General features: G+C 35.6%; 4 protein-coding genes and 1 long non-coding RNA gene across 7 annotated transcripts; 3 read left to right on the top strand and 2 right to left on the bottom strand.

Moving 5' to 3' along the window:
* Window positions 1-1,735: 1,735 nt before the first annotated feature.
* On the top strand, window positions 1,736-3,523 carry LOC107860013 (peroxidase 49). Its single transcript, XM_016705208.2, has 4 exons — window positions 1,736-2,046; window positions 2,386-2,577; window positions 2,662-2,827; window positions 2,923-3,523. Exons 1-4 carry the CDS (start codon window positions 1,822-1,824, stop codon window positions 3,336-3,338), a joined length of 999 nt encoding a protein of 332 aa, XP_016560694.2. The 5' UTR covers window positions 1,736-1,821; the 3' UTR covers window positions 3,339-3,523.
* A 4,115-nt stretch (window positions 3,524-7,638) lies between these two features.
* On the top strand, window positions 7,639-9,668 carry LOC107860014 (peroxidase 72-like). Its single transcript, XM_047407200.1, has 4 exons — window positions 7,639-8,049; window positions 8,539-8,730; window positions 8,803-8,968; window positions 9,054-9,668. The coding sequence occupies exons 1-4, from the start codon at window positions 7,825-7,827 to the stop codon at window positions 9,461-9,463; spliced, it is 993 nt and encodes a 330-aa protein (XP_047263156.1). The 5' UTR covers window positions 7,639-7,824; the 3' UTR covers window positions 9,464-9,668.
* LOC107860016 lies at window positions 9,537-10,441 on the bottom strand. The gene is made up of 2 exons (XR_001671462.2): window positions 10,351-10,441; window positions 9,537-9,755 (listed from the first exon to the last, which is right to left on the bottom strand). It is a non-coding gene; the product is annotated as an uncharacterized LOC107860016 (long non-coding RNA).
* On the top strand, window positions 10,061-16,933 carry LOC107860015 (folate transporter 1, chloroplastic). 3 transcript variants are annotated; one of them, XM_047407201.1, is made up of 13 exons: window positions 10,061-10,420; window positions 10,749-10,935; window positions 11,011-11,087; window positions 12,084-12,160; window positions 13,066-13,156; window positions 13,766-13,856; window positions 14,152-14,225; window positions 14,482-14,595; window positions 15,528-15,599; window positions 15,781-15,801; window positions 15,928-15,995; window positions 16,481-16,648; window positions 16,856-16,933. In XM_047407201.1, exons 2-12 carry the CDS (start codon window positions 10,809-10,811, stop codon window positions 16,611-16,613), a joined length of 945 nt encoding a protein of 314 aa, XP_047263157.1. In that variant the 5' UTR covers window positions 10,061-10,420; window positions 10,749-10,808; the 3' UTR covers window positions 16,614-16,648; window positions 16,856-16,933. The 3 variants fall into 3 exon arrangements, with proteins under 3 accessions (XP_047263157.1, XP_016560697.1, XP_016560696.1); XM_016705211.2 differs by having other exon boundaries at window positions 14,485-14,595; window positions 16,481-16,933; XM_016705210.2 differs by having other exon boundaries at window positions 10,063-10,420; window positions 16,481-16,933.
* Window positions 16,934-17,945: 1,012 nt separating this feature from the next.
* On the bottom strand, window positions 17,946-24,113 carry LOC107860017 (probable ubiquitin-conjugating enzyme E2 18). The gene is made up of 6 exons (XM_016705212.2): window positions 23,955-24,113; window positions 23,690-23,793; window positions 23,396-23,498; window positions 22,989-23,052; window positions 18,463-18,551; window positions 17,946-18,257 (listed from the first exon to the last, which is right to left on the bottom strand). The coding sequence occupies exons 1-6, from the start codon at window positions 24,087-24,089 to the stop codon at window positions 18,162-18,164; spliced, it is 591 nt and encodes a 196-aa protein (XP_016560698.2). The 5' UTR covers window positions 24,090-24,113; the 3' UTR covers window positions 17,946-18,161.
* Between the last annotated feature and the right edge of the window lie 992 nt (window positions 24,114-25,105).

Below are 25,105 nucleotides of genomic sequence, written 5' to 3'. Positions count from 1 at the left end.
TATATATACATGGTTAAAATTATTTTTTTATGCATATATAGTAAATGTCTCGAACCCCCTTCGGTTAGTTCGTATGTTCACTTGTGAACCCCCTTGGTGAAAATTCTGGCTCTGCCAATATGTCTCCCTTGTTAAGTTGGAAATATATCAGCGTGATGCACGCGAGAAAAGAAGACGCTAAGATCAAATTTCTGCGCATCTTCTTACTACGGAACAACGTAACTCCAAAGTAGATAGACTTGCAAATTTTTACATAACTGCGTATATAACTTAATGGTGATCCCAAAATGGGGTATGTCTGCACTTCAGGCACCTGCAAATATTTGATGAAGTACATAAGTTCGTTGGGATGAGATGAGATACATTTGAGATAGCCAATCATCCTTAACCACATTAATTTTTTCACCACATGCGTCTTAAAACAGTTGTTTCTAAGCATTAAATCCTATTCTGTTCATGTTTGAAAATAGTAGCAGAGCAGTTTTCCTAACCCTTCTTACCTTAATACTATATTTTTATTCATACATTGGACCAAAATTCGATTCACCTAATAGTCACATTCACTTATATCCATTTGTATGTCAGCTTAGCTTGCTGTGCTTAAGTAACGGATGAGAACATATATACAACAAATTATACAACTACTACATTTTAGGTTTTTTTGACATAATAATTTTTTCTTAGTCTTGTTTAGCCTATACGTTTAAGACTTTCCACAGAGCAAGTGTCATTTAAATTACCTATATTATAGATCTTAGATTACTGCAAATTGGGTGTTGCTATCATCTTGCATGGGTTATTAAGGAGTTGAAAAATTCAATACTTTTACTAAAACTAAAAAGAGGATTAGAAAAAGAAAAAACTTGAGATACATGCAGGTCCAATAATCTGGAACAATCAAAGACAAATAATATTGAGATCCTCTTTTGTCAAGAAAGCAGGTGGCTTCTGTGTATTATATAAACACTTTAGTTACTTTATATTTCATGCCTTGAGCAATATAATAGGTTAGGGGAGGACTATTGGCCGATTTAAACATATTATTTTCAAATCGATTGACAAATAGATGAACTTTGACAAATCTCTCCCAAGAATTATTTATTTAAGAAACCTAGATTCTTTTCACTTCTATTTCCTTTTGATTTGTTCTTCAGATTGTTGGTTTTTTTTAAAAGAAGACGGGGTAGGGAAAAGGGGTTTAAAATGGCTCTCAATGAATTGAATAACTTTCAATAGATTTGAATAGTATTCAATGATTTTATTGAACATCAAGGTGCTTTAAATAGCTACCTTATAATAGAAAAATCAGCAACATTTAAAATCTAAACTAACTAAAATGTCTTAACAAATCAAACAACCTAACTTAAATTCAAAATTCAAATTCATCCTAAATTAATTTTGCTAAAAACTAGTGCAGTAACTTAAGCAATTTCCAGCACAGATGTGGACTTCATCAACTCCAACTTTACAAAGGCTCGAAAATAACTAAGTCAAGAAGTAGTTAGTAGTAATTACGATAAAAGTCGTAATCAAACTCTCTATATTACATAACAAATGGGTTAATGTTGAAAATTTCACGTAGGCGGTGGTGAAAGTCTTCTGTCTATCAAATTAAAATCATGAAGAATTTGTAGTTATCCCAACTAAAAAGTTAGTTACCAACTCCATTTATTTAGTTGACCATTGTAACACGTCTTTCACTGGACACATGCACTATATAAACTCGTGAGCTCCATCTCAATTATTTCATCACAGCAAACACTAGCGTTCCTCAAGATTCAAATTAAGTTTTTTCTACACCAACGTGCTTAGAACTTCGACATGGCTCGGTCCATGAGCTTCTTCATTTTCATAGCTCTCCTCGTCTTTGCACCAATTTGTTTCTCTTTTAAGAGTAACAATGGTGGCCTATACCCCCAATATTATCATAAATCATGCCCAAGAGCACAAGAAATTGTCAAGTCTGTAGTTGCCAAGGCTGTTGCCAAAGAATCTCGAATGGCTGCTTCTCTGCTGAGGCTCCAATTCCACGACTGTTTTGTCCAGGTAAAGCATATTTTTCTAAGACAAAAATATTTAAGACAAGTAGAAAAACTCTTGAATCTGTTTTCGATTCCTCCTAGAAATGAATATTTAATAAAAAATTGTGCCATGAGTCATGACAATATCGACACATCAAAAGTAGAAAGTGCAATAGCATACTAGCATGCAAGAATACACGAATTGCTAGAACTTATCTTTGCACTGAGAGTATATACTAAATAAAGCTTCTTCTTTTTTTATTTTGGCTTTTAAGGCTTTGAACTTCTTAGTTATAGCTCGTCCGAAAGTGTTTGTGCTGACGAAGGTGTGAAAACTGATGGCTAGCTATTGCATGTCATGTAGGGATGTGATGCATCTTTGCTTCTGGATAATAGCAGAGGTATAGTGTCAGAAAAAGGATCAAATGCCAACAGGAATTCAGCTCGTGGATTTGATGTCATTGATGACATTAAATCTGCACTGGAGAAGGAATGCCCTCAAACCGTCTCTTGTGCTGATATCTTGGCGCTTGCTGCAAGGGACTCCACTGTTCTGGTAAGTACTGAAACATATATAGTTTGATCAGACTACCTGTTTATGAATTAAAAAAACACGAGCTTACTTTTTTCGTTCATACAGTCCGGTGGACCAACCTGGGAGGTTCCATTGGGAAGAAGGGACTCCAGAAGCGCCAGTTTAAGTAGCTCCAACAACAATATTCCTGCTCCAAACAACACATTCGATGCCATTCTCTCAAGGTTCAAGAGACAAGGACTTGATGTTGTTGACCTTGTAGCTTTGTCTGGTAAATGTTACTCTCTTTGTTTTTTGCTTGCTTAAGTTTAGCTGGATAGTTATCTCACGCGAAATCATAGTTAACACTTATAAACTGAAATGCAGGAAGTCACACAATTGGAAATTCAAGATGTACCAGCTTCAGACAAAGGCTCTACAACCAGTCAGGAAATAATAAGCCAGACTCAACTCTGGATGAATCATATGCTGCCCAACTGCGCAATAGGTGCCCAAGATCCGGCGGTGACCAGAACCTATTCTCCTTGGACTTCGTTTCCCCAACAAAATTTGATAACAGCTACTTCAAGAACTTGTTGGCTTCAAAGGGATTGCTGAACTCTGACCAAGTTCTTGCTACTAAGAGTCAAGCATCACTAGCCTTGGTGAAACAATATGCAGAGAACAATGCCCTTTTCTTCGACCACTTCGTCAAGTCTATGGTTAAAATGGGGAATATCTCTCCTTTGACAGGTTCCAGTGGGGAAATCAGGAAGAATTGCAGGAAGATCAACTCATCTTAAAAAAGCACATCAACTTTTACTTGATACGGAGTTAATAACTGTCCCTTTATTGTTGTTTATGTAATGTATCTTTCTGTTATAGTTCTTTTTACATTCTTCAGTTTTCGTCCTTGAGGATCTCATTGCTTGTACCGTCTGTTTGATTGTTTATCATGAATCTTTACCATTCATGGATCTTTATTTTATCAGCTATTGCACTTCATTTTAACACTGGACACATGACAAACTGAACTGGAACCAAGAAAAGAAGATGCTGATATTTTTACCAGATCAGTAGACAAACATAAATTGGTATATAAACGACGCCAAAACGATACTAATATAACAGCGGGGCTATAGATAGTACTAATAATATAATACCTTCAATGACCAAATTAGAGAAAATAATATTGATTTGAGAGAAAACATTCTCTCTGGTAATTTTCAACTAATCATATGATATGATCTAATTCTAAGTAGTTGAGAGTAGACGGATTTCATTAATATTGTGTGAATAACCTTTGTGTATTCCTTATTTGAGTACACAAAGTCCAAATCAATAGAGTACTAGAACAACATTAGTTATGTTAATAATTAATGAGCATTGACTATAAACATACATATTTAATCATCTTACTGTACTTAATAATATAACAAAGACCACCTCAATTTTCCTGTTTTTCAGTTTAATCCAATTTTAATTAGTTGTATGACACTCTAAACTCTATTTCTCTTATGTTTAAAAATAGGTTAATGCTTCTTGACTAAATGCTCAAGGTATAAAACTTGTGTTGCAAATACAAGAGGTAGATTATAAATAAATAAATAAATAAACATTACAAGTCTATTTTGTTAAAAATTGTTTGTTTTTATTGTCGATCTAGACACTGCAGTTCCACTTAATATCCACCTTCATTTAGGTAGCCAACATAAGAAGATAAGAAGAGTGAAGTTGATATAAAATTAAGGCAGAATATATCGACAGATCCCGTAAGTACACATCTTCTTTCACTTAGGTATTTCAAGTGGACGTCGCTCACTTTTGGCACCTCAAGTAGCCATAAGTGTGTCATTTTAGCACCTTTTGATGATTCAGCAAAGTGAGTGCATCATACTCGTTTTTGGGCGCGTGGTAGCGCAATTTTAGCTCATTTTTCATTTAATTTAATCACTTTTTTCCCTATTTTTTCATCCTACATCTTCCAACCTCCATTAATGGAGTATCCTACATCTTTCAACCTCCATTAATTTTCTTTTGTCGATTAACTTTCTAATTCAACACAGACCTCTTCTCCTCCATATTTTTTAATCATATATCTGAAATTCGAGAAGCTATTAATGTGGATTGAAAATAAACCAGATTCGGTAAATGGTAATCAATACATCTCGCTTGGTTCAATCAAACATGTTATGTTGGAAGTGTGTTGGCGCCTTTTTTTGTTAAATTAAAACATGTTCCTTTTTATTATAATGTTGGTGAAAATTTTTCTTGTGATGCTTACATTTCTGATTCAATGATTGTTGATTCTTATGATTAATGAAATTGTGATACCTTCCCAGTGCATTTCTGAAAATTGCTTTATCTTTGCGTGTTTAATGCACGGAAGTGCTTTTGAACGACTGTGTTCTTTCCATTTTCCATAAAGAGGTTGCAACCTCCATTGATGGAAAGCTTGAAGAATATTGGTTGGGTCAATAAGATGAAGTTTTGTAATTATTTGGTCAAAAGCCACTAGTCATTAATTCATTGGACACCTTATAATGTATTTTATTTCCTTTTAAAAAAAAATTGTGGATGCATATAATGACGTGGCAATTTAAAATGAGTTGACACAAATTAATTGGCCATTTAATCTATGTTGGACGCGCGTGTAATTCACGCACTAGAGTTAGTGCTGTCACTTTATATCTACTTGAGATATCAAAAGTGAGCGACGTCCACTTAAGGTACCTAAGTGAAAAATGATGCATACTTAAGGATCTGCCGATGTATTCTGCGTAAAATTAAAGGAGAGTACTTCAGTACCCATGACAAACAATTCAGATATTTAGACTCTATGCCAAAGTGATTGTAATAAATGAAAATGTAATCATATAATCAAAATAGGACCTATGTGAAATGAAAAGATGTTAATATAGGGCGTTGTGTGGTGGGGAATACTTAACAGTTACCCCTTTTAAGAGAGAGACATTTCCAATTTGGAACAGTTTGTTATAAGATTGACCATTTTTTTTGTTCCCATCCGATGTTTGGTATCTGTATTGGAGCCCGACTAATTCGAATTCGCGTCGGGTAGGGCCCATTCGGGGGGTAGCGCTCCCAACAGAGTTTTCACCATGCCCAGGATTGAACCCTCGACCTCTGGTTAATGGTAGAGCAGCCCCATCCGGTGCACCACAACCCATCTTGGAAAGATTGACCATGTTATATTGGTGTAAATGTTAGTTGGTCAGTATCATACCTATACTATGAGTATTGTGGAAATATGAATGTCAAGATGAATATGAAATTATATGAAAAAGAGAAGATGCAAGTTGTACATATACGTGTAAAATAAGAGAATGGCGTTAGCGATAATTTGGTTATGCCTTACATTAATTGACCTCTAGATACACCGGTATGGAAGTGTATTGAAGGTGCTAAACTTAAATGAGATGAAATATACCTAGAATTATATCGAAAGAAAGAAGTTATCTCGACAGACCTATTATTACATAATTTCATTTAAACTTAAAATAATTTTGTTAACTCATTAATAGAGATTTGTATGCCCGTGGAGAACTTCTAATTTTTAGAGCATTTAGATTATTAATTATCGAAACGGATCTACATGGAGCAACATGAATAGAGAGGATATGGGATTCATATCTGACCAGTAATATAATCCTCGACCACATAATTAATTCGTTAGTTGTCCTCCTGTGACTAAAGCAGTTTCTTATAAAGCATACATAAATCCTATTTTGTCCATGTTTGAAAATAGTAGCAGAGCAGTTGTCCTAATTCATTTGACCTTAAATACTTTTTTCTCATTCATTAATTGGACCCAAATTGGATTCACCTAATATTCGCCTATCCATTTTAGGTCTGCTTAGCTTGCTGTGCTTAAGCAACGTATGAGAACAGACATACACAAAAATGTTCCGTTCAATTTTACTTGTCACGTTGTCTTATGAGAGTCCGTTTGACTAATCTTCGAAGGTAAATTGAAGTAGATTATTTAATATTTTAAATTTAGAATTTATATGTTCTAAAATTATACAAAAAATACTATAAGTTGTAATCATCTTCATATTAATATAAAAAGAAAATTCATCTTAAAATGTTGATCAAAGTCCATAAAACTTGACTCACGAGAAACAAAACGTGACAAGTGAACAAATAAAAGTAAATGAAGGGAATACAACTAGCATTTAGTCTTGTTTGACATAATAATTTTTTCTTATATAATGAAGATTTCCAACTTTGACACGTTTTATAAGCTTATTCTCTCGCAATAGTTAGGGGGAAAGTGCAATATTAATTTCATAGAGAAAGGTTATTTCAAATAAAATTATAAATCATAGGTTATTGTAAATTTTGTATACTCGTTTACTTACATGAGTTATGAATGAATTGAAAAGTTCTAAAATTGAAATTAAGAGGATAAAAATAAAGAAAAAGCTTGAGATACATTGATACAATTGTCCAATAACAAGGAGTAATTAATTAAAGACAAATAATGTTGAGGTCCTCTATTGCAAGAAAGCAGGTGCAACTTCTGGGTATTATATATATATCATGCCTTAGAGCAATCAAGGGCGTGTGGAGCTGACCAGATCAAGTCATTCTCTCATGCTTAATTTTTTAATATTTTCATTAAAGATTTTCTCATACAGTATATGATAGCTAAGTACGCCACAATTTATTAAGTCTAATATTGGTTAGGGGAGGACTATTGGCTGATTTATGCATATTTTTTTTTTAAATGGATTGACAAATCGATTAACTTTGACAATTTTCTCCCAAGATATATTTGTTTTAAGTCTTCTTGATTCTTTTCACTTCTATTTCCTTTTGATTTGTTATTCAGAAGTGGACCTCATCAACTTTATAAAAGGTCCTAAAATAGCTTAGTCAACAAGTAGTTAGTAATAATTAGTAATTAGTAAGATAAAGAGTCTTAATCAATCTCCTGTCCTGTATAACAAATGTGTTAACGTTGGAAAATTCACGTATCTGGTGAAAGTCTTTGTCTGTTATGGACCAAATCAATCATCATTCACTTGAAGATCACAAGCCTTCTTTATCTTGGCAAATTAAAATCATGCATAGTTGTATTTTATCCTAACTAAAAAGCTACCAACTCCATTTATTTACAAGTGCATTGTAACACTTCTTTCACTGGACACACTATATATACACGTGAACTTTGTCTCAATTTCATCACAGCAAAAACTAACCTTCCTCACTAGTCACATTAAATAACTTCTAAGCAAAGTCTTTAGGAACTTAATTTACTTCAAGATGGCTCAGCCCGTGAGCTTGTTCATTTTCATTGCTCTGCTTGCTTTTGCACCAATTTGCTTCTCTTTTAAGAGTAATGACGGTAACCTATACCCGCAATATTATTGCAAATCGTGCCCAAGAGCGCAGGAAATTGTCAAGTCTGTTATTGCCAAGGCTGTCGCCAAAGAAGCCCGAATGGCTGCTTCGCTGTTGAGGCTCCATTTCCACGACTGTTTTGTCATGGTAAAACATAATATACTTCTTGTTACTAAATATTTATGACACTAAGCATGATAACTGTGAGTCCATTGTGTTAAATGTACAACAACGATATACCCAATGTGGTTCCACAAGTAGGATACCTTGTTAAAATGTAAGGAGAGCCCGGCACACTAAAGCTCCCGCTATGCCGGAGGGGATTCAAGGGAATGCCGCCCTGTTAAATGTATATGTAATAATAATTTGTTCCGTAAGTTATGACAATGTCTACATGATAGAAGGTAATAACAAGTTGGAAACACTCTTGAACAATGAACAGAAACTCAGGAAGTGCACTAGCCTGCAAGAATACCTTACTAAAACTTATCTTTGCTCTGAGAGTATATACTAAATAAAGCCTTTTTTTTTCTTTTGGCTTTTGAGGCTTTGAACTTCTTAATTATAGCTTATCAGGAAGAGTGTGCTGATAAAGATGTGAAAACTGATGGCTAGCTATTTTGTCACGTCATGTAGGGATGTGATGCATCTTTGCTTCTGGATAGTAGCAAAGGTATTGTGACAGAAAAAGGATCAAATCCCAACAGAAATTCAGCTCGTGGATTTGAAGTCCTTGACGAGATTAAATCTGCACTGGAGAAGGAATGTCCTCAAACAGTTTCTTGCGCTGATATCTTGGCACTAGCTGCAAGAGACTCTACTGTATTGGTAAGTGGAACCAAACAGACTACCACTTTAGGAAATGAAAAACATACATCTTAATTTTTTTCGTTTATACAGGCTGGTGGACCGAGCTGGGAGGTTCCATTGGGAAGGAGAGACTCCAGAAGCGCCAGTTTAAGTGGCTCCAACAACGATATTCCTGCTCCAAATGACACATTTGATTCCATTCTCTCAAAGTTCAAGAGACAAGGACTTGATCTTGTCGACCTTGTAGCTTTGTCTGGTAAATGTTACTCTTTTTCTTTCTTGATAGCTAGACTATTTATCTGATGCGGAATAATAGTTAATACTGATAAATTATAATACAGGTAGCCACACAATTGGAAATTCAAGGTGTACCAGCTTCAGACAAAGGCTCTACAACCAGTCAGGAAACAATAAACCAGACTCAACTCTGGATGAATCATATGCTGCCCAACTGCGCAATAGGTGCCCAAAATCTGGTGGTGACCAAAACTTATTCTTCTTGGACTTTACCTCTCCCACAAAATTTGACAACAGCTACTTCAAGCTCTTGTTGGCTTCAAAGGGCCTGCTGAACTCTGACCAAGTTCTTGCTACTAATAGTCAAGCATCATTAGCCCTGGTGAAGCAATATGCAGAGGACAATGCCCTTTTCTTCGAGCACTTCGCCAAGTCTATGGTTAAGATGGGTAACATTTCTCCTTTGATAGGTTCCAATGGGGAAATCAGGAAGAACTGCAGGAAGATCAACTAACTTTTGTTCCTGAAGAGAACACTGCCTCAATGCATGTCTCTATTGTCAATGTGTTATGTATTTTCTACTCTTGTTCTTTTTCCAATTATTCTAGCTAGTGTCCATCCTTGAAAACCATCTTTTGTTATTCACGGTGTATTTTTAGTTCTTCATTGGAAGCAGTGTGGAATAAACAGGAATCTATGGGTTCATAGACATTATCTTAGTCACTTGGCCCTTTGTTTGAAATTGTCAACCTTATGTAAGCCTGCAGCACTTGCAAATTGGACCAAGTGAATCAAGCCAGTAGAAGCTACAAATGTTTATATCAGATTAGTTAAGAAACATAACTTGGTGTAAAGCTGAAAGTCTAAGGAAATAGTGAGGCATAAACACATCTAAACTTATACTGCCACACACCTAAACTATGTGGGATCTTATTATCATGAACTCATTTTTTTCATATTATTTATCGCTTCACTACTTAACCTCATAGAAAAACAAGTTAAAATCATGTACATACACGCGCCATACTAGAACCCCCCAAAAAATATATTATCTTATTCGTTTGACTTTTTCGTTCGGATCTCATGATCTCTCCAAGTCTGAACCCATTTGTCCTCCTACTTGCACTATAGAGTAAAAATTTTAACTACTAAATTCTATTGGATAATCATTTGATCCAAGATCCTATCAGTTACAATATCCATTTTGTATTTAAAAGAAAAAAAGTACCTAAAATTGGTGTTTAAATTTGTCCAAAAAAAAATTATTTACAGACCTTGACTTCACAGGCAAATTGACATTTAAATTTATTGGAAAAAAAAATTATTTACTACTGCTGTATTTATACACACCTTGATCCAAATAGAGATTTAAATTGGCTATTCCAAAATTTCCACACTTACTGAGCAAGCTGCGGACATGTCGGGCGTTCACCAGGAAGTCAATACGACGCCGCTTTGTTTGCGTAGGAAGGTGTTATGATGCTAACTAATGGGTGGTGGATTTCTTTCTTTAAAATAGTCTTAGAAGTAGTTGTGCTCTTTCTTTGAAATAGTCTTAGACGTAGTTGCGCGGAAATAAAGGAGATAATGGGGATGCCCACGTTTCTATTTACGGTTATTAGGCCACGTTTCAATTGCAGTTATTTTATTAGAAGTAGTTTACATTTTTCCTTTAAATTGTAATGTTAGCTTTCAGAAAGGGGGAGAAAAAATTGCCCCAATCTCTCTTGTTACTTCTTCTTCATCTCTTTTCTAAATTTCTTTGGCCAAAGGGTCAGCCGTAGACCACCTATCAGAAGGTCGCCCATCTCATTAAACAAAACGGCGAAAACAAAAAGCGTTAAACTGTTGACGGCGCCATGAAAAAAATGGCAGCTTTGGCGTCGGCAGACTGGCAATGGGAAAATGCCACCGCCGGCGCCGCCGCAGGCCTCGCCACTGTCACTTTCTCTCATTCTCTTGACGTTGTTCGTACCAGGTTCCAAGGTACTGCTACAGCAAAATGAATATGATGTTGTGTTGTTGGTTTGTAGCTTGATTTTTTGTAAATGTTGATTGTAGTTTATGATGGAAGAATCTCCAATGTCCCCGCTTATAGGAATACTCCTCACGCTTTATTTGCCATTGCTCGAAGTGAGGTTTGTTTTTCTGAAACTTTCCGGTTTCTGCAAATGTTATTGAAGCTTGTTTGAAAAAGAAGTTGCTTTTCAATTCATATACTTGGTAGCTGTGCTGAAAGAAACTAATATGTTTTATGAATCATGAAGCTGTTTAGTTCGTATAATAGATCTACTGTATGCAGTCTTACGTTGCATTTTTGTAAGAGATTGTTTTTACGGCTTGACCTGTGACCTCATGGTCACATGCAGCAACTTTACCAGCTACATGAAGGCTCCCCTTTCGCATAGGTTGCAAGGTTAAACAAATAGGTTCTATCCTCTATCAGGGAAGGGCACATGGTTTAATGTTGAGTAGATGTGCTAAATTACATGTATCTGAATGGCATGTTTTCGGTTAATATCCTTCTAAGGTGAAATGAGGCCATGTATCAACCTAGTACAACTGAATGACTGATACCTGTGGAGTTTTATGGTCGCTATCATGAATTCTCCACATTATGGTATCCAATCCACGGTAACAAAATCCATTTTCTCCCGTAAGAATATTTTTGGAACCATTGAGAGGAAGTGTATCCTAGTAGAGTTTGTATTTGGCTACTCCAACCGGAAAGCGAGGTCCTTTGTTTCCTTATAAATATGGTTAAGTACTTAATTTGAATGTCAAGAGTTGATGAGATGTCAGTTTTCTATCACAATGGTGCTCCTACCAGCTTGGGCACCTCGGTTTACTTCAAATCTTGACCAATGTTTTCTTGTTTCATTTACATTTTCTCACAAGTAGCGTTGATTCAGTCAGCCTCATGACATAATCATAGTGAGGAACTCCATCACACTTTGTCAATCACAATCAAACATACCACTGGCATAAGCTTTTGAAGATGAAGCTCATTGCCTTGCTGCCCACTGTTGAGTTTTTATGCTGCAGACTGTTGAATGTTTACCTTATCACTCATGTATGTGCTCGTGTTTCCACCAAGATGACTGATTTGTTAAGTTATCATATTGTCTTATCAGGGTTTTAGAGGGATTTATGCTGGCTTTTACCCTGCTGTTCTTGGGTCAACTATTTCATGGGGTTTATATTTTTTCTTGTAAGTAACATCTTTTTTCTTTTGTTGATAGAGTTCTTGTAAGTAACATGTTTTTCCGATGTCCTTGATAAACTGTTTTGTACTATTTCATTCGAAATGGTTACAGACTGAACTTCACTTCACCAGATTCCCAAAGTGCTTTGGAATCATTTATGTGACCTTATAAAGTTTTTGCATGTTTTAGCTCTCTTCCCATTCGCAGAAGGCTGCTCTCTGTAAGTCCTTTGTTTTCCTCTTGTGGATTTTTGCTCTTGGCAAGGTGTGTCTATGAGTATGAGAAAAAGTGCTTAGTCCAATTATACACCTGAACGGATCTCCTTTTCAGTTTTGGTCTATTTCATTAAATTTATTTGGGTCCCCTTTGTGAAGCAATAAATCAGAGACAACAACATCAAAATATAGCGAAAGAACATATCTCGGTTTGATTAAGCTTCTTATTATACGTATGAAATCCTTTGCACTTAGAAATGATACATTGGAAGACCCCATTAGGCCTTTCAGTATCAGTGGATTGATTGTTTCACTTGGATCTCGTATAGTCAATTTAATGATTGACAAACGATATTATTTTTCTGTTAACATAATCTATTTACTTATCAAATGAAGGAAAAATTATTTTTCATTACGTAGTATTTTACTTTACTGTTCTTACACTGAATTAAAGGAAAAATGAATTTCTCTATACATAGTATTTACTTTACTTTTCTTATACTGAATTTACAGTGCCTAATATTTATATCTTCATCCATTACATGTAAGTTAAGGATAACAATCATTATTTCATACACGGTATTGCTTGTAAGAGACAATGTATCCTTGTAAAAACAGCCAACATATTAGGTTGCTTTCTCTTCAGAGACATCTTTCTCTAACTCAACATACTTCTTGGAATTTCCGTTTTGTAGCTATAGCAAGGCTAAGCAAAGGTATTTAAGAAACAGGGAGGAGCTGAGTCCAGGCCTACACCTTGCTTCAGCTGCAGAAGCAGGAGCGCTGGTCAGTAATCAGTATTCTGATGCTTTAATAAAAGAACAATGTGTAGTTCATTTATTTAAATGTTCAGCTTTTAATTGACCAGTCTTTGACAGGAGTGTCAAATGTAGATAGCTGGGGGATGTTATTCTTTATTTGCTGTCTTAGTGTAGGAGTGCAGTTGTAGTTGGCTTGCTGGTGACGAATCCCTTACTTCTACTGCTGTTAAAACATAAAAGTGTTACCAAAGTAAAATCCTTTTTTCTCAATGAAAGGCGAGGTCGAGTAATAAACCTATTGTTTTGGACTCCAAAAATAAAAAGAGAGAGAAGTTATTGATTCCCATCGATCATTGGGAGACCACAAATGTGTTCTTAGGTGTTAGTTAAATATAGGAAGTGGAAAATGTTATAGACAAACAAATTTGATTGTGTTGATCTTTTAGTGAACAACCCTTTCCCCCTTTCTGAGTTCCGATGACAACAAATTGATGACTTATTAGATTTACCTTGGACATTAAAATATTTAGGTCGACAAAAAATATGTGGCTTGTTTATTTCAGTAACTTTAAGCACATCCCTCTAATCTTGCAGACTATGTCATATCTTAAAAGGTGTGTTTGTTGGAATTCAGGTCAGTTTTTGCACCAACCCTATTTGGCTTGTGAAAACAAGATTGCAACTACAGACTCCTAATCAGATTCGTCCATACAACGGTTTTCATGGTCTGCTTCACTCTTGTATTAACTTGTCAACGTCCTGTTTCATTGTGCATTCATCTAGCTTTGACCAGTCTAGGACCACTTCTTTCCATCTTAATTTTACATAAGAATTCTTACCTTTGTTTCTGCAATTTTGAGTTTCTACAGTTTTTTTCCTCGTTTTGTTTACTGAGGTTTTATTGCAACTTCTGCTCTCTTTTGTATGTGCATGGGCATTCCATTATCTGACTGGCCAATTTTTTTAATTCACTATCCTACTTATTAACCTCATCGGAACTTTGTTGTTTATGGACATCAGATGCTTTAAGAACCATAATCAAAGAAGAAGGATGGAAGGCACTTTACAAGGGGCTTATGCCAGGCCTATTTCTGGTTAGAATTACATTTTCTTTGATTCTTGCACATAATCTCATCCTGTAACTGAATATGGTCTTATCTCGATGTATATTTTCAAAGTCAATCATCATAGTCTATCTAAATTTTTGGATAGATTATCTAAACAATCCTCACTTTGTGGGAATATACTGGGTATGTTGTTGGTGTTGTAGTATCTAAACAATGCAGAGCCAATTTAATGCTGAAATGTCACCCTTCATTCGTGAACCGTGCTGGTCTATTGTTGCTTCAGCAGGTTACACATGGTGCTATTCAGTTCACGGCATATGAGGAATTTCGTAAAATCCTTGTTAGCTTGAAAGCTCAAGAAAATGAAAACCCTCTTGCCACAGCTGCTGACTTGTTGGTGAGACTCTAAAACCAATGTCTGTTGCTTTCTTTGTATGTAATTCAACTCCATCGCTGTTTTTTGTCTTTGGATGACCAGCAAAATTGTATTATTAGATATTGGAATTCAGATGTGTTTAGACAAATAAGACTGAGTACAGGTTGGGCAGGAATTTTTAAGTTAGTGGCGAAATGACCCAGATGAGAATCGTTGTTCAACTCATAGTATTATGCTTTCCTTTCCTCATTATTTGATCATGGTACTTTTGCAGAAGGATTAAGTAGGTGTCTTTGGGAAACTTTAAGTGGAAGCTTTCCAAACCTTCTCTCCTTATCTATGTCATGTCTAAAATTATCCAAAGGCACATTAGATTTCTTTTTCAGTCCCTTCATAACTACATCTACCTTATTTACTTCATCAGAGTGACACTAGCCTACCCAACCCCTTCCCCTCTTCATCAAAAAATAAATAGAAAAATAGAGAAGAGAGAGATAAGCTTTTGAACTACTTGAGGAAAAGTAAAAGGGGATATTTTTCTTTGATAAGCAGATCTGAGTGAAGAATGATTAAGTTATTTTCTAAACTATGTGGTTCTTGTCATTGTTTTATGTGGGATGATATATTATGAACCAGTGAACTGCCACTCATTGATCAATTTATGGGAACTCATGTGCTGCTAAATGGTCATATACTGTATTTTCTTTTTTGTCTGGAAAAAAAAAAAAAGACTTCATTAATGCTCAAATTGAGTGGCTCAATGTAAATGGAAAAGAATTAACTTTACCGTAAATGATATTGTGTTCACTGTCATGATTAGTTTCTTTCATATGAATACTTTGTTGTAGGATCACTTTGGTTCCCAATGAGAGAGAATGTGCTAACTTCTCTTAGCCTTGAAGTGATACCGGTAAACTTACACCTCAGTATTTGCTCTGGCATTTCTTTCACAGGATTCAGTTGACTATGCAACACTAGGAGCTTCTTCTAAGCTAGCAGCTATTCTTACAACATACCCATTTCAGGTATGTTAGGGGTGTGATAAGTTTGTTCGTCTTTCTATTGTTGGGAAAATGCACTCCAAGGAGTTTTGAGAGCAGTTTGCAGCACTAGCCTCAATGCACGAATTTGTTCCAACAATCTTTTACCCTGTGCCTCCTCACTTTTCTCTTTAACTAATAATGTATTTAAATGAAACCTTTTCAGGTCGTCCGATCTCGATTGCAGGTAACTGCTTCTCATATTACTGCTTTATGTGACACTTGATACAACTCTTCCCAGTAGAAGGTTCTAGTGGCTGTTGATTTTGATTTTCTATAGAGTAGTTAAAGGTCTTATCTTTTATTTGAACAGCAACGACCAAGTACAACTGGAGTTCCGAGGTACATGGATAGCTGGCATGTTGTGAAGGAAACTGCAAGGTCAGCTGATCCACTTGATTAATTGTACACAAACTCCAAGCATGGAGTTGCATTATATTGAAATGTTTTCAGAATCTAAATACAAGTTTATCTGATGCTCTTTAAGGCTTTCAGTATTAGGGAATCAAACTAAGAACAAACAAAAGCTGAAGAAATTCAAAATTCCTTTGATTTATCTTTTCTACACTGACTGTGATTCTTTTTTTTAAGACATTAGCTTCAGAAAAAGGTTTCCAGTCGATTATCAAATTCTTTAAAAGCTTTCTTCAATTTAAAGGGATATGCAGGGGAAGCAAATTAAATGTTTCAACTTCTCCAAGTCCTCTCTCAATCCTAAATTTGTTCTGTCCTGCAGCTTCCCGTCATCTAATACATATAGAAGTCATCAGTAATGTAAAATAAGAGAAAAAAGTAGAACCCCCTTTTTGGTAAAACTGACCCTTCGTTTTTATCCTCTTTTTTTTCCTTTCTTTTTGAGCTTACAGGTTTGAGGGCTTACGAGGCTTCTACAGAGGTATCACGCCAAACATGCTGAAAAATATCCCTGCAGCTTCAATTTCCTTCATTGTCTATGAAAACGTCCTAAACCTGCTAAAATTGTCTCGGAGAGAGTATTAGTTCTTTTACATCCTTTTGCCTCCCATTCATGCTGTAGCACTAGGATTGTACACTAGTGAAACAATATCTGGAAAAAGAACACTCACATGTTAGACGGGACTACAAATAGAAGAATCACGATGCCACTTGAGAGTATGTAGAAAGTGGACAATTTAATGGCTAGTGTACTTGTACAATATCTATAGTCTTTGTAATTTATCAGAAAAGAAATTATCTTTTGAGTCTTTGTTCAAGTACTCACGAAGCCGCTGCTGTAGCAACAATATCGGATGGATACTATGCTTTAACATCTAATAATAATGTCTCGGAACCATATTAGTTAAAATGCATGTTCTTGGTTGTTTCAAAAGGAAAACTCGGAGGCCCTCAAGGGTATGCCCTAGTGGTTGATGAAGAGGAATGTGAATCATGAGATCTCAAGTTCAATTCCTAGCGGAGGCAAAAAAAATCAGTGATTTCTCCCAATCTATCCAAATCTTGATGAATAGAGTTACCTGGTGGAAGAAAGTCTTAGTTCAATATGCTAAAAATAAGTGGCGAGGAATGAACAGAGGGAATAATTTCAGTCCAGCTTCAACAGAGGGAATAATTTCAGTCCAGCTTCAACACTAGATTGCCAGTTCTCTAATGTTGATGTTCTTGGATACTGGCTAAAGTAACTGTTTTTACATTGGAAGTACGCATGTTTTAGCAACTTTGACAAATTAATGTGTGGACTTTAGATGACACGTCTTATCATTTAAAATGCGGCAAAAGAAAAAACAGCAAAGTAACCTATAAAAAGTAATGAGCAGACATCAAGCTAATCATGTAATATGCTTAGAGAAGTAAGAAACTGCGGAAATAACTCATGACATGATAGCATATTAGGATCTCAAAATCACAAATCCTAAAACTGAGTCAACCTCAGCAAATAGTACATATCTGCAAATGTCCACACACACATAGCTCTTTCCCTTTTGAAAATGACAGTACGAGCTTATGCAAACCTCATCGAGTACCTGCTTACTGCCCACTAGCATAACTCTGCCCAACCAATACTTGAGATGAGAAGAAATCACCTAGTGTTTCTCGTCTCTATTGAAATTTGAACCCTAGTATCCCATGATTTTTAACTACTTTCATCGACCACACCATCGGGTGCACATAAGCACAGCTGTCTTATAGAGCAGACAGCACCTACAACATAAGGAGCGGAAAGTCCAAAGAAACTCATTCCTATCATTTAACTGATGTTACTCAGCAAGCCAAGGAAAAAGCAACAAATCAGAACAAAGCAAAGTGCAAACTTGTCTTTTAGACACCAGAAGAGAACTCTTCATGAGGTATCAATTAGGCTGTAATGTATTTTTCATAAGAGTACATAATGTTGCACAAGGATCTCAAAAGGAAAATCATCTCCATTTACAACTATTGGACAGTAAAGGCCAATTTGCTGCACATTATGCGCTGGCAGTGGCCATTGATATGTAGAATTGTTTTTCCATTAGCATTTGATTTAAATAAGCCAAAGCAACAATGTTGCCTTAAGGATCGGATGGACACCCTTCACACCTTATCATCATGGAACCACCACCTGGTCTCCTTGGGAGATCTGCCATTTCTGCAGTTCTTCACATAGCGGTCATTATCTTCAGGGCGTTGCTGCACAAGTGATGGGAACTAATAAGAACAAAAACTAAAATAAAGCAAGAGAAGCTTGGTAGAACAATGTGATGTGGTGTGTTAACATATTTAAACAGACAAGGAAGAAATAGGTTCTAACATATTTGAAACAAAAGTTCTTTTCGCGTGGTGGATCTCATAAAAGCAACTCAAATTAACATTAATATGAATACAGGAAAGGCACCTTCACAGTTGAACTTGACAGCATGGAGAGAATACTGATGCATATAGAACTGACTGTCATGGCAGGAGACCATGAATCATAGAGAATATCTGCAAGACATGAAGAAGATGTTGTCAACTGCTGGTTCTAATGATGCATCTCCAATTTCTATCAGATGTCGGAAAATTTTCATGAGATGGAAGCTTAGCGCTAGCACACCAATTAGCGAACTAAGGATGAACCCTTCAAGTTTTCACTTTCCACCCACAGAATAAACAAAAGGACTGCTATATAACGACATGACAGGAGAAACTAGACAAAGAAAAACAAAATATGGTATGGGACGTTTTGTTTTCACTTTCACTCACAGAATAAACAAAAATCTACAATATGATTTCTGCAAATCCACAAGACAGGAAGAAACTACAGAAAGAAAAAATAAGCGAAGAAGATGGAATTCGAAAGTTTCCCTCTTCAGCACCATCCTAATCCAGAGGTCACTTACAGATGAGTTATGTGAACATGAGTTCTACAAACCTGCCCAGTATATTTGAAAAACCTTTCAGCTTGAATAGGGTAATACGTGACAATACAATGAGATCACAGGCCATGTCAACACAGGAGAATTTAGATTCTAATTTTGGAATAATTGGACCTCACAATGAACCTAAGTGCAGATTGCCACTATCGACACAAGCAGACTCTTGGTTTCCGCTGATGCAGTTTAGTCAAAACAAATAGGCATGGATATGGATATTTTTTCACGCGTCTTAACAAAATACCAGATACCAGAAAAGAATTGAAATGGATACTAGCAAACCTGGTACTCATGCTACTCATGTTGATGTCAACGTAATATATGTCATGTTGATGCCAACTTAATTTAGATTTGATGTGTGTGCATTAATGTACGTACCCTCTAAAAGCATGTTCTCCTAGAATACAAGGGTCATTTAGTTGAGATAAGAATAGCGTCGACTCTATCGCAAATCATGCAACTTCTACAACATATTGTAACAATGCTCATTATGGTAAAGGTAATACGACTATTTTGAAAGATTCTGATAATATAGACTTCACAAACTGATACGGCATAGTAACTTACTTAAATCACTATTTCAAGCAGGAACCTGATGGCAAAAATATTCACTAGACTAGGAAAAACATTGTAAATAAAAACTCATTGATGTCCATCAGTCCAGAAACAGTATGACATATTCAAAGCCAAGCAATCATCTTTCAGTTTCTCAAAACTTATTGCAATCATTGTTTAACCATTATAGGATAGCTGGCAAACCTTTCTGTTCGTTGATACACTAATTCAATCTATTGTGCCGAATTTTAGCACCACACTGACACCTTTCAATTTGTCCAACGATGAAACTGTTCACATCTGAATTCTAAATGTTAAATGGTTATATTTATTTTTGCTTACCGAAGCTAAACTGCTCCCAAAGAGAAAAGAAGGGAATTGGTGGAAGTTATGATTTTGATTTTGATGGTAAGTACAAAGTGTGTAACTTTGATCCAAACGAGAATGAACTAGTGTGTAATGAACTATTATAGAAAGAGCCAAAATAGTAATCCTTTATGTGGTATCAGTGCGAATACCCCAACTTTAAGCTAATACACTTTACTTCAATTAACCAACTAAGACGAATATTTACCACAATAACGTCACGCAAAGGTAGAAACTGGAGGCATATTAATGCAAAAAAGGACACTTATTCTTGGCGGATAAAGGGAATGTTGCTTTTGTAGAACGGTGATACTGTTCTTTTTGTCTTAGTAAAAGAAGAAGAAAGAAAATTCAAATTTACTTTAGAAAAAAGTAATATGACTTCTACGCTTTCTTTATGTGAAACACGACAACAGTATGGACCGAAAAAAGACAAATGAAAACGCAATGCTTATTCCACTCATGCAATGTGTAAGAATCTGCATGTGGTTGGTCTAGTTTTGTTTTGAGCTATTTGGGTTTAAGATTGTTTGTTTACCATCTGTAGATAGGAAAATCGATCATAATCCGGCTTGGCTTGGTTTTTCTGATTTGGGCCTCTTATGGGCATCTAATATTGTTTCGTTTGGGTTTCTTATGATCTTATCTGCCGTTGTCCCAAATTTTGTCCTTGCACACTCCCATGTGCAGTGATCGTTAACATCAACCTCCAATTACACAAGTGGATTGTTGGCTAGGAGAAGGTTAATGCTTCTAGGCTCTATCCCCGATAAGGTATATATGAATATCAACAACAAAAACATACCCAGTGTAGTCCCACAAAGTAGATCGGGAAGGGTAGAGCGTATGCAGACCGAACCTCTAACTCAGAGGTAGAGCAGATGCTTCTTGTAGACCCTCGACAGAGTATATATGAATATGAGAAGCTTATTTAAATATTAATGTAGTTGTATCTATCGAGCTCGTGAGATTAGGAGAGGGTAAAACTAAGGAGCAATTTGTTAATGTTCAAATGTGTTGCCTACCCATCAAAGAAAAGAAAAGGGTTCGATTACTTATATCTTTTAAAAACACACAGACCTCGTACTTCGTCCAAACACACACACACGCACACACAGACCTCCTAATCATATCTAGGAGCCATGATAATTAAGAACAGAAAGCAACTTGAAGCTTTGAACCTCGGTGATTCAAGCTTCATAGGTAATGGCCAGAGGTGAGTAGCCAACTTTCACTTTTCACAAAAAAAACAAAGTAATCCTCGTAAATTTCCCTCAAAATTTTGTTTGTTTTTGTTGTTTATCCAGTCATTCAAAAATAAGAACGTAACAATAGTTATCTTTGGTAGTGATAGAGCCACTCCCTCCGTTCCTAAATACTCATCATATTATTGGTTTGCACACCCCTTACAAAACTACGTATTTTTACCATCATACCTTATTTAATTTCTTTAATCATCTTTCTTTAATTAATGAAAAGTGTGATCTCTCTTCACTAAATGAAGAGCGTGCTACGGGTAAAATGGGAAGAATAAACTGATGTGCCTCAAGCTATTAATATTTATTCCAGGAGGCCAAAATAAGCAATTAGAAGACTTGGTAACTGTCATGAGACAGTTATGGAGTAGTTTTTTCTGTACAAAAAGGGGCAGGGCAGTAGAAGAGGGCATTCAGGAAAAAAGGAAAAGGAAATTCTGGAGAGTTCTAGCCTCTCGAATGTCTAGAAATGTGGGAGAGTTCTAGCCTCTCGAATGTCTAGGTTTGCTGGAATTTATGTAATCTTAGTAGTATGTACTGTATTACTGAATTTCATTCATGTGTTAGGTTGTATTTTAAGGTATTAGCAGTTTCCTAGTGGCTGTTTTCAGAACTACTGTTGTAATATCAGTATATCTAGTGTAAAACATCAATATTTGTTTCTTTATTTACTGTTTTTCGCAGTAAGTCCATCATAAACTCAATTATGTCTTGGCTTTCTAAAATGACAAGTATTGTGGAACATCAATTTTAGTAAGGATGACAAGTATTTAGGAACGAAAGGAGGGAGTATTAAAGAATCAAGTGTTAGGAACTTAGGAGACTTAATAAAGTGAAGCCTTAAGCCACATCTTGTTAGTGATTCAAGCCACAAGGACAATGATCAGAATCATGTGGGCAGCCAGGACGCGGATTACTCTTTCGCATAATCCCTTTGTTAAGTAAGGTGATTGTGACTTACAACTTCATCAAGTAATCCTAGATAAATTTCCATGCTATATCTCAGAAATTTTGATTTTTCAATTTAGTGGGTTTTTTCTTTCTTTCAGGAAATTGAAAACGAACCGAAAAATTGGATTCTCATAAACGAACTCTGAGAATAAGAATGTACACGTTGGTCGAGGTGCATGCAAGCTAGCCTAGACACCACGGTTACAAAAAGAAAAGAAACAAGAAGAATGTACATGTTGTCTTTGGTAGTGATACTGCTCTTACAGGAGGAGATCTTGTCAAACACTTGAGCAATTGCACAGCCTTAAATTAAAAAAGAAGGAAAAGAAAAAGACTTCCTTCCAGAAAGAGCATCACAGTCAAAAGTAATTGTTACGCGCACAAACAATGACAAGGCATGTGTTTCTTATAAGTAGTGGGCACCCCTTTTTCTTTGCTTATGCAAATTAAGAATTGTAAGCTCAGCCTACTCAGATAACCACCAAAGAGAGTTTCACATAAGAAAAAGATTTCTTTTTTTATCATCCGGTGATGACTATTGCTCCATTAGAGGGTATGTATAAACAAATAGAATTGGAATTGGATCACAACCAGTCAATAAAAAGGAAAAGTACATTGAGACCATGCAATAATGTCATTGACATTGGCCCAGCAATCAACTGTTCACACGAATTCTTAGAAGAAAAAAACTGATTAAATGCACTTTGATCACCATAATACGAAGCATCTAATCTTTAACAGTGAAACAAGTATGCACCACAAATCATTTACCACATTACCATGCAAGGAAAATCGAACATTTTGAACAACATACAATGACCAAAATGATAAACGTCTGGTGGTAGTAAGAATAGAATATATTTGGTTACATATATAACTACCTAAGCAAATGTGCCCATTGCTATAGATATGAGGGTGTAACGGAGCTGGCGGCACAAAAATCACCTGCATCAATATGGACGTCAGCCAACATAAGTACTGGTATATATGTTTCAATTGCAATCTTTAAACGAAACAACAATCTTTAATCCCCATAATATAGAATAACATCAATCAGTATCAACCATAGAATAACAGCCATCAGTATCAACCGTTATGTAGACAAAGGAGTGAGAGCACAGTGGAAGACCCTACATCTCCAACTATGATGTTCCGTGTTCAAGTCATCCGGAAAGTGAAATGAGAAAAAAGAAGTGAGAAAAAAATAACTATTCTTTGTCTATGGGTAAGGAGATTCGGGGTGGGGGCTAGGGTTACCCTATCAAGAAAGGCACAAAAGTGTACCCACCTGAGGAGCTTCCATAGGATAATGTTCAGGGAAATCAACTTGAAGCTGATAGGTTTCATCAGCATACAGCGTTCCAGGAGCACCATTCACTTCAATTATCCACCTTATCGCGAAAAAAAAAAACACATCAATCAAAAATTGTATTTTTACTGTATAAATAAAAATAATCTTGAGTGAAGTTAACACGGAATCTTTAGTGAATGATTGCACCCCAGATCATAAATTCCAGTGGTCTAAAAAGGGTAACCAAGAAATTCACAGAAAAACACAAAATCAAGAAAGGGATAGAGAAACCTCTGAAGATTATCAGTGACTTTATGTTTGAAACCAGCAGGAGGATTGACCTGCCACTCCACCAACTCTTTCTGGAGTCGATTGCATGCTATCTTGCTTAATGTCTGATCAACAATCCCACAAAAACCCACATCGGAATTACCACAATCAAATAGAGGCAAAATCAAGAACACATAAACGAAAAATAAAAAAGAGACAAAGATCACACACACACACATATATATATAAGCATAAAAAAGCACAAAGAGAAAAGAAGAAGAAGGACCTTGCGAGAAGAGGCGGAGGAGCTGGTCATGGCGACGACGATGATGAACAAGTGAAGAGAAGAATCAATGGGCAAGGCTTCAAGTATTAATGGTCCGGCCCCGCTTCCCTTTTTGTTTTTTTCTCTTATTATCATTTGTTTTTTACTTACTTATACTAGACCACCACAACTGTTTAGTTTCCACCTGTTACTTCCTTTTTTGTGTTTTATTTTTTGTTTTCTGTTTTACATTTTACTTACTTTTTTTAAAAGGAGTAGCTAAATGTACTTTTTATAGTTAAAAATTGATATTTAATTATGTATTAGTTAATGAATATATAATATGAGTTTAAATATATTTTTGTTTTAGCAATTTACTTATTATTTATCATAAATTGAATTGTTTATGTATAAATATTGTATGAGAATAAATTGGACTTCACATTATAATTTATTACGGCTTTTTAGGTTAACTAATAATTTCTCTATATCTTTTTGGGTTTAATTTTATAATTCTCTTGTTATCGTTAATGAGATAGTTTATAACCATACGGATATTCAAGAGTTGTCTAAAGAGTTATTTTTTTTTATCGAAAATTTCGAAGAGATGATGGAAAATGAAAAAATTCCAAAGAGGCAAAGGCGGGAAAGGCACCTCGCCTTACCTTTTATATTAAATGGCTTAGTTAAATGGTTAAAGGTAAGACGGAAGCACTATCACGTTTTGTAAGACACCAACAGTGGTCTGTTTTCCTTCTTCCATCAATGAGATGGCACAGACAAATGGGGGTGCTTAGCCGCCTTGTAAGTCGAGATCTGTTTTCCTTCTTCCATCAATGAGATGGCACAGACAAATGGGGGTGCTTAGCCGCCTTGTAAGTCGAGATACTTTATAGGGATATTTAAGATTTGAACATAATTATGATGGTAACTTTTTTTCACCCTTCTCCAAGTATAAACATTATTATACTCGCCCAATTCACTTAAGTTTTCACAAAAATTATATATGTGCACACATTCATCTTTAAGGTAATTTTTCCCCCACGTAATCACATGTTATACACTCTAGTGTCTGTAGACTTTAATTAATGTGGTATTAATTTAACTAACCCATCAATATATACGTGTGACTTAGCTTGTAATGCTTCATAATTATGTGTTAAATGTACTTG

This window comes from Capsicum annuum, chromosome 2 (genome assembly GCF_002878395.1).
Source record: "Capsicum annuum cultivar UCD-10X-F1 chromosome 2, UCD10Xv1.1, whole genome shotgun sequence".
Taxonomy (NCBI): Eukaryota; Viridiplantae; Streptophyta; class Magnoliopsida; order Solanales; family Solanaceae; genus Capsicum; species Capsicum annuum.
Note: the sequence above shows the minus strand (reverse complement) of the source record. Positions and strands in the feature narration are given on the sequence as shown.

Coding starts and splice junctions, on each gene's coding strand:
- LOC107860013 (XM_016705208.2), top strand. CDS start 1,822: ATGGCTCGGTCCATGAGCTTCTTCATTTTCATAGCTCTCCTCGTCTTT. Junction 2,578..2,661: donor CAAGGGACTCCACTGTTCTG/GTAAGTACTGAA, acceptor TCGTTCATACAG/TCCGGTGGACCAACCTGGGA. Junction 2,828..2,922: donor TGACCTTGTAGCTTTGTCTG/GTAAATGTTACT, acceptor ACTGAAATGCAG/GAAGTCACACAATTGGAAAT.
- LOC107860014 (XM_047407200.1), top strand. CDS start 7,825: ATGGCTCAGCCCGTGAGCTTGTTCATTTTCATTGCTCTGCTTGCTTTT. Junction 8,050..8,538: donor TCCACGACTGTTTTGTCATG/GTAAAACATAAT, acceptor CACGTCATGTAG/GGATGTGATGCATCTTTGCT. Junction 8,731..8,802: donor CAAGAGACTCTACTGTATTG/GTAAGTGGAACC, acceptor TCGTTTATACAG/GCTGGTGGACCGAGCTGGGA.
- LOC107860015 (XM_047407201.1), top strand. CDS start 10,809: ATGAAAAAAATGGCAGCTTTGGCGTCGGCAGACTGGCAATGGGAAAAT. Junction 10,936..11,010: donor TGTTCGTACCAGGTTCCAAG/GTACTGCTACAG, acceptor TGTTGATTGTAG/TTTATGATGGAAGAATCTCC. Junction 15,802..15,927: donor TCGTCCGATCTCGATTGCAG/GTAACTGCTTCT, acceptor TTATTTGAACAG/CAACGACCAAGTACAACTGG.
- LOC107860017 (XM_016705212.2), bottom strand. CDS start 24,089: ATGATAATAAGAGAAAAAAACAAAAAGGGAAGCGGGGCCGGACCATTA. Junction 23,794..23,954: donor CCTCCGCCTCTTCTCGCAAG/GTCCTTCTTCTT, acceptor ATTGTTGATCAG/ACATTAAGCAAGATAGCATG. Junction 18,552..22,988: donor CAATGGGCACATTTGCTTAG/GTAGTTATATAT, acceptor CATGTCTTGCAG/ATATTCTCTATGATTCATGG.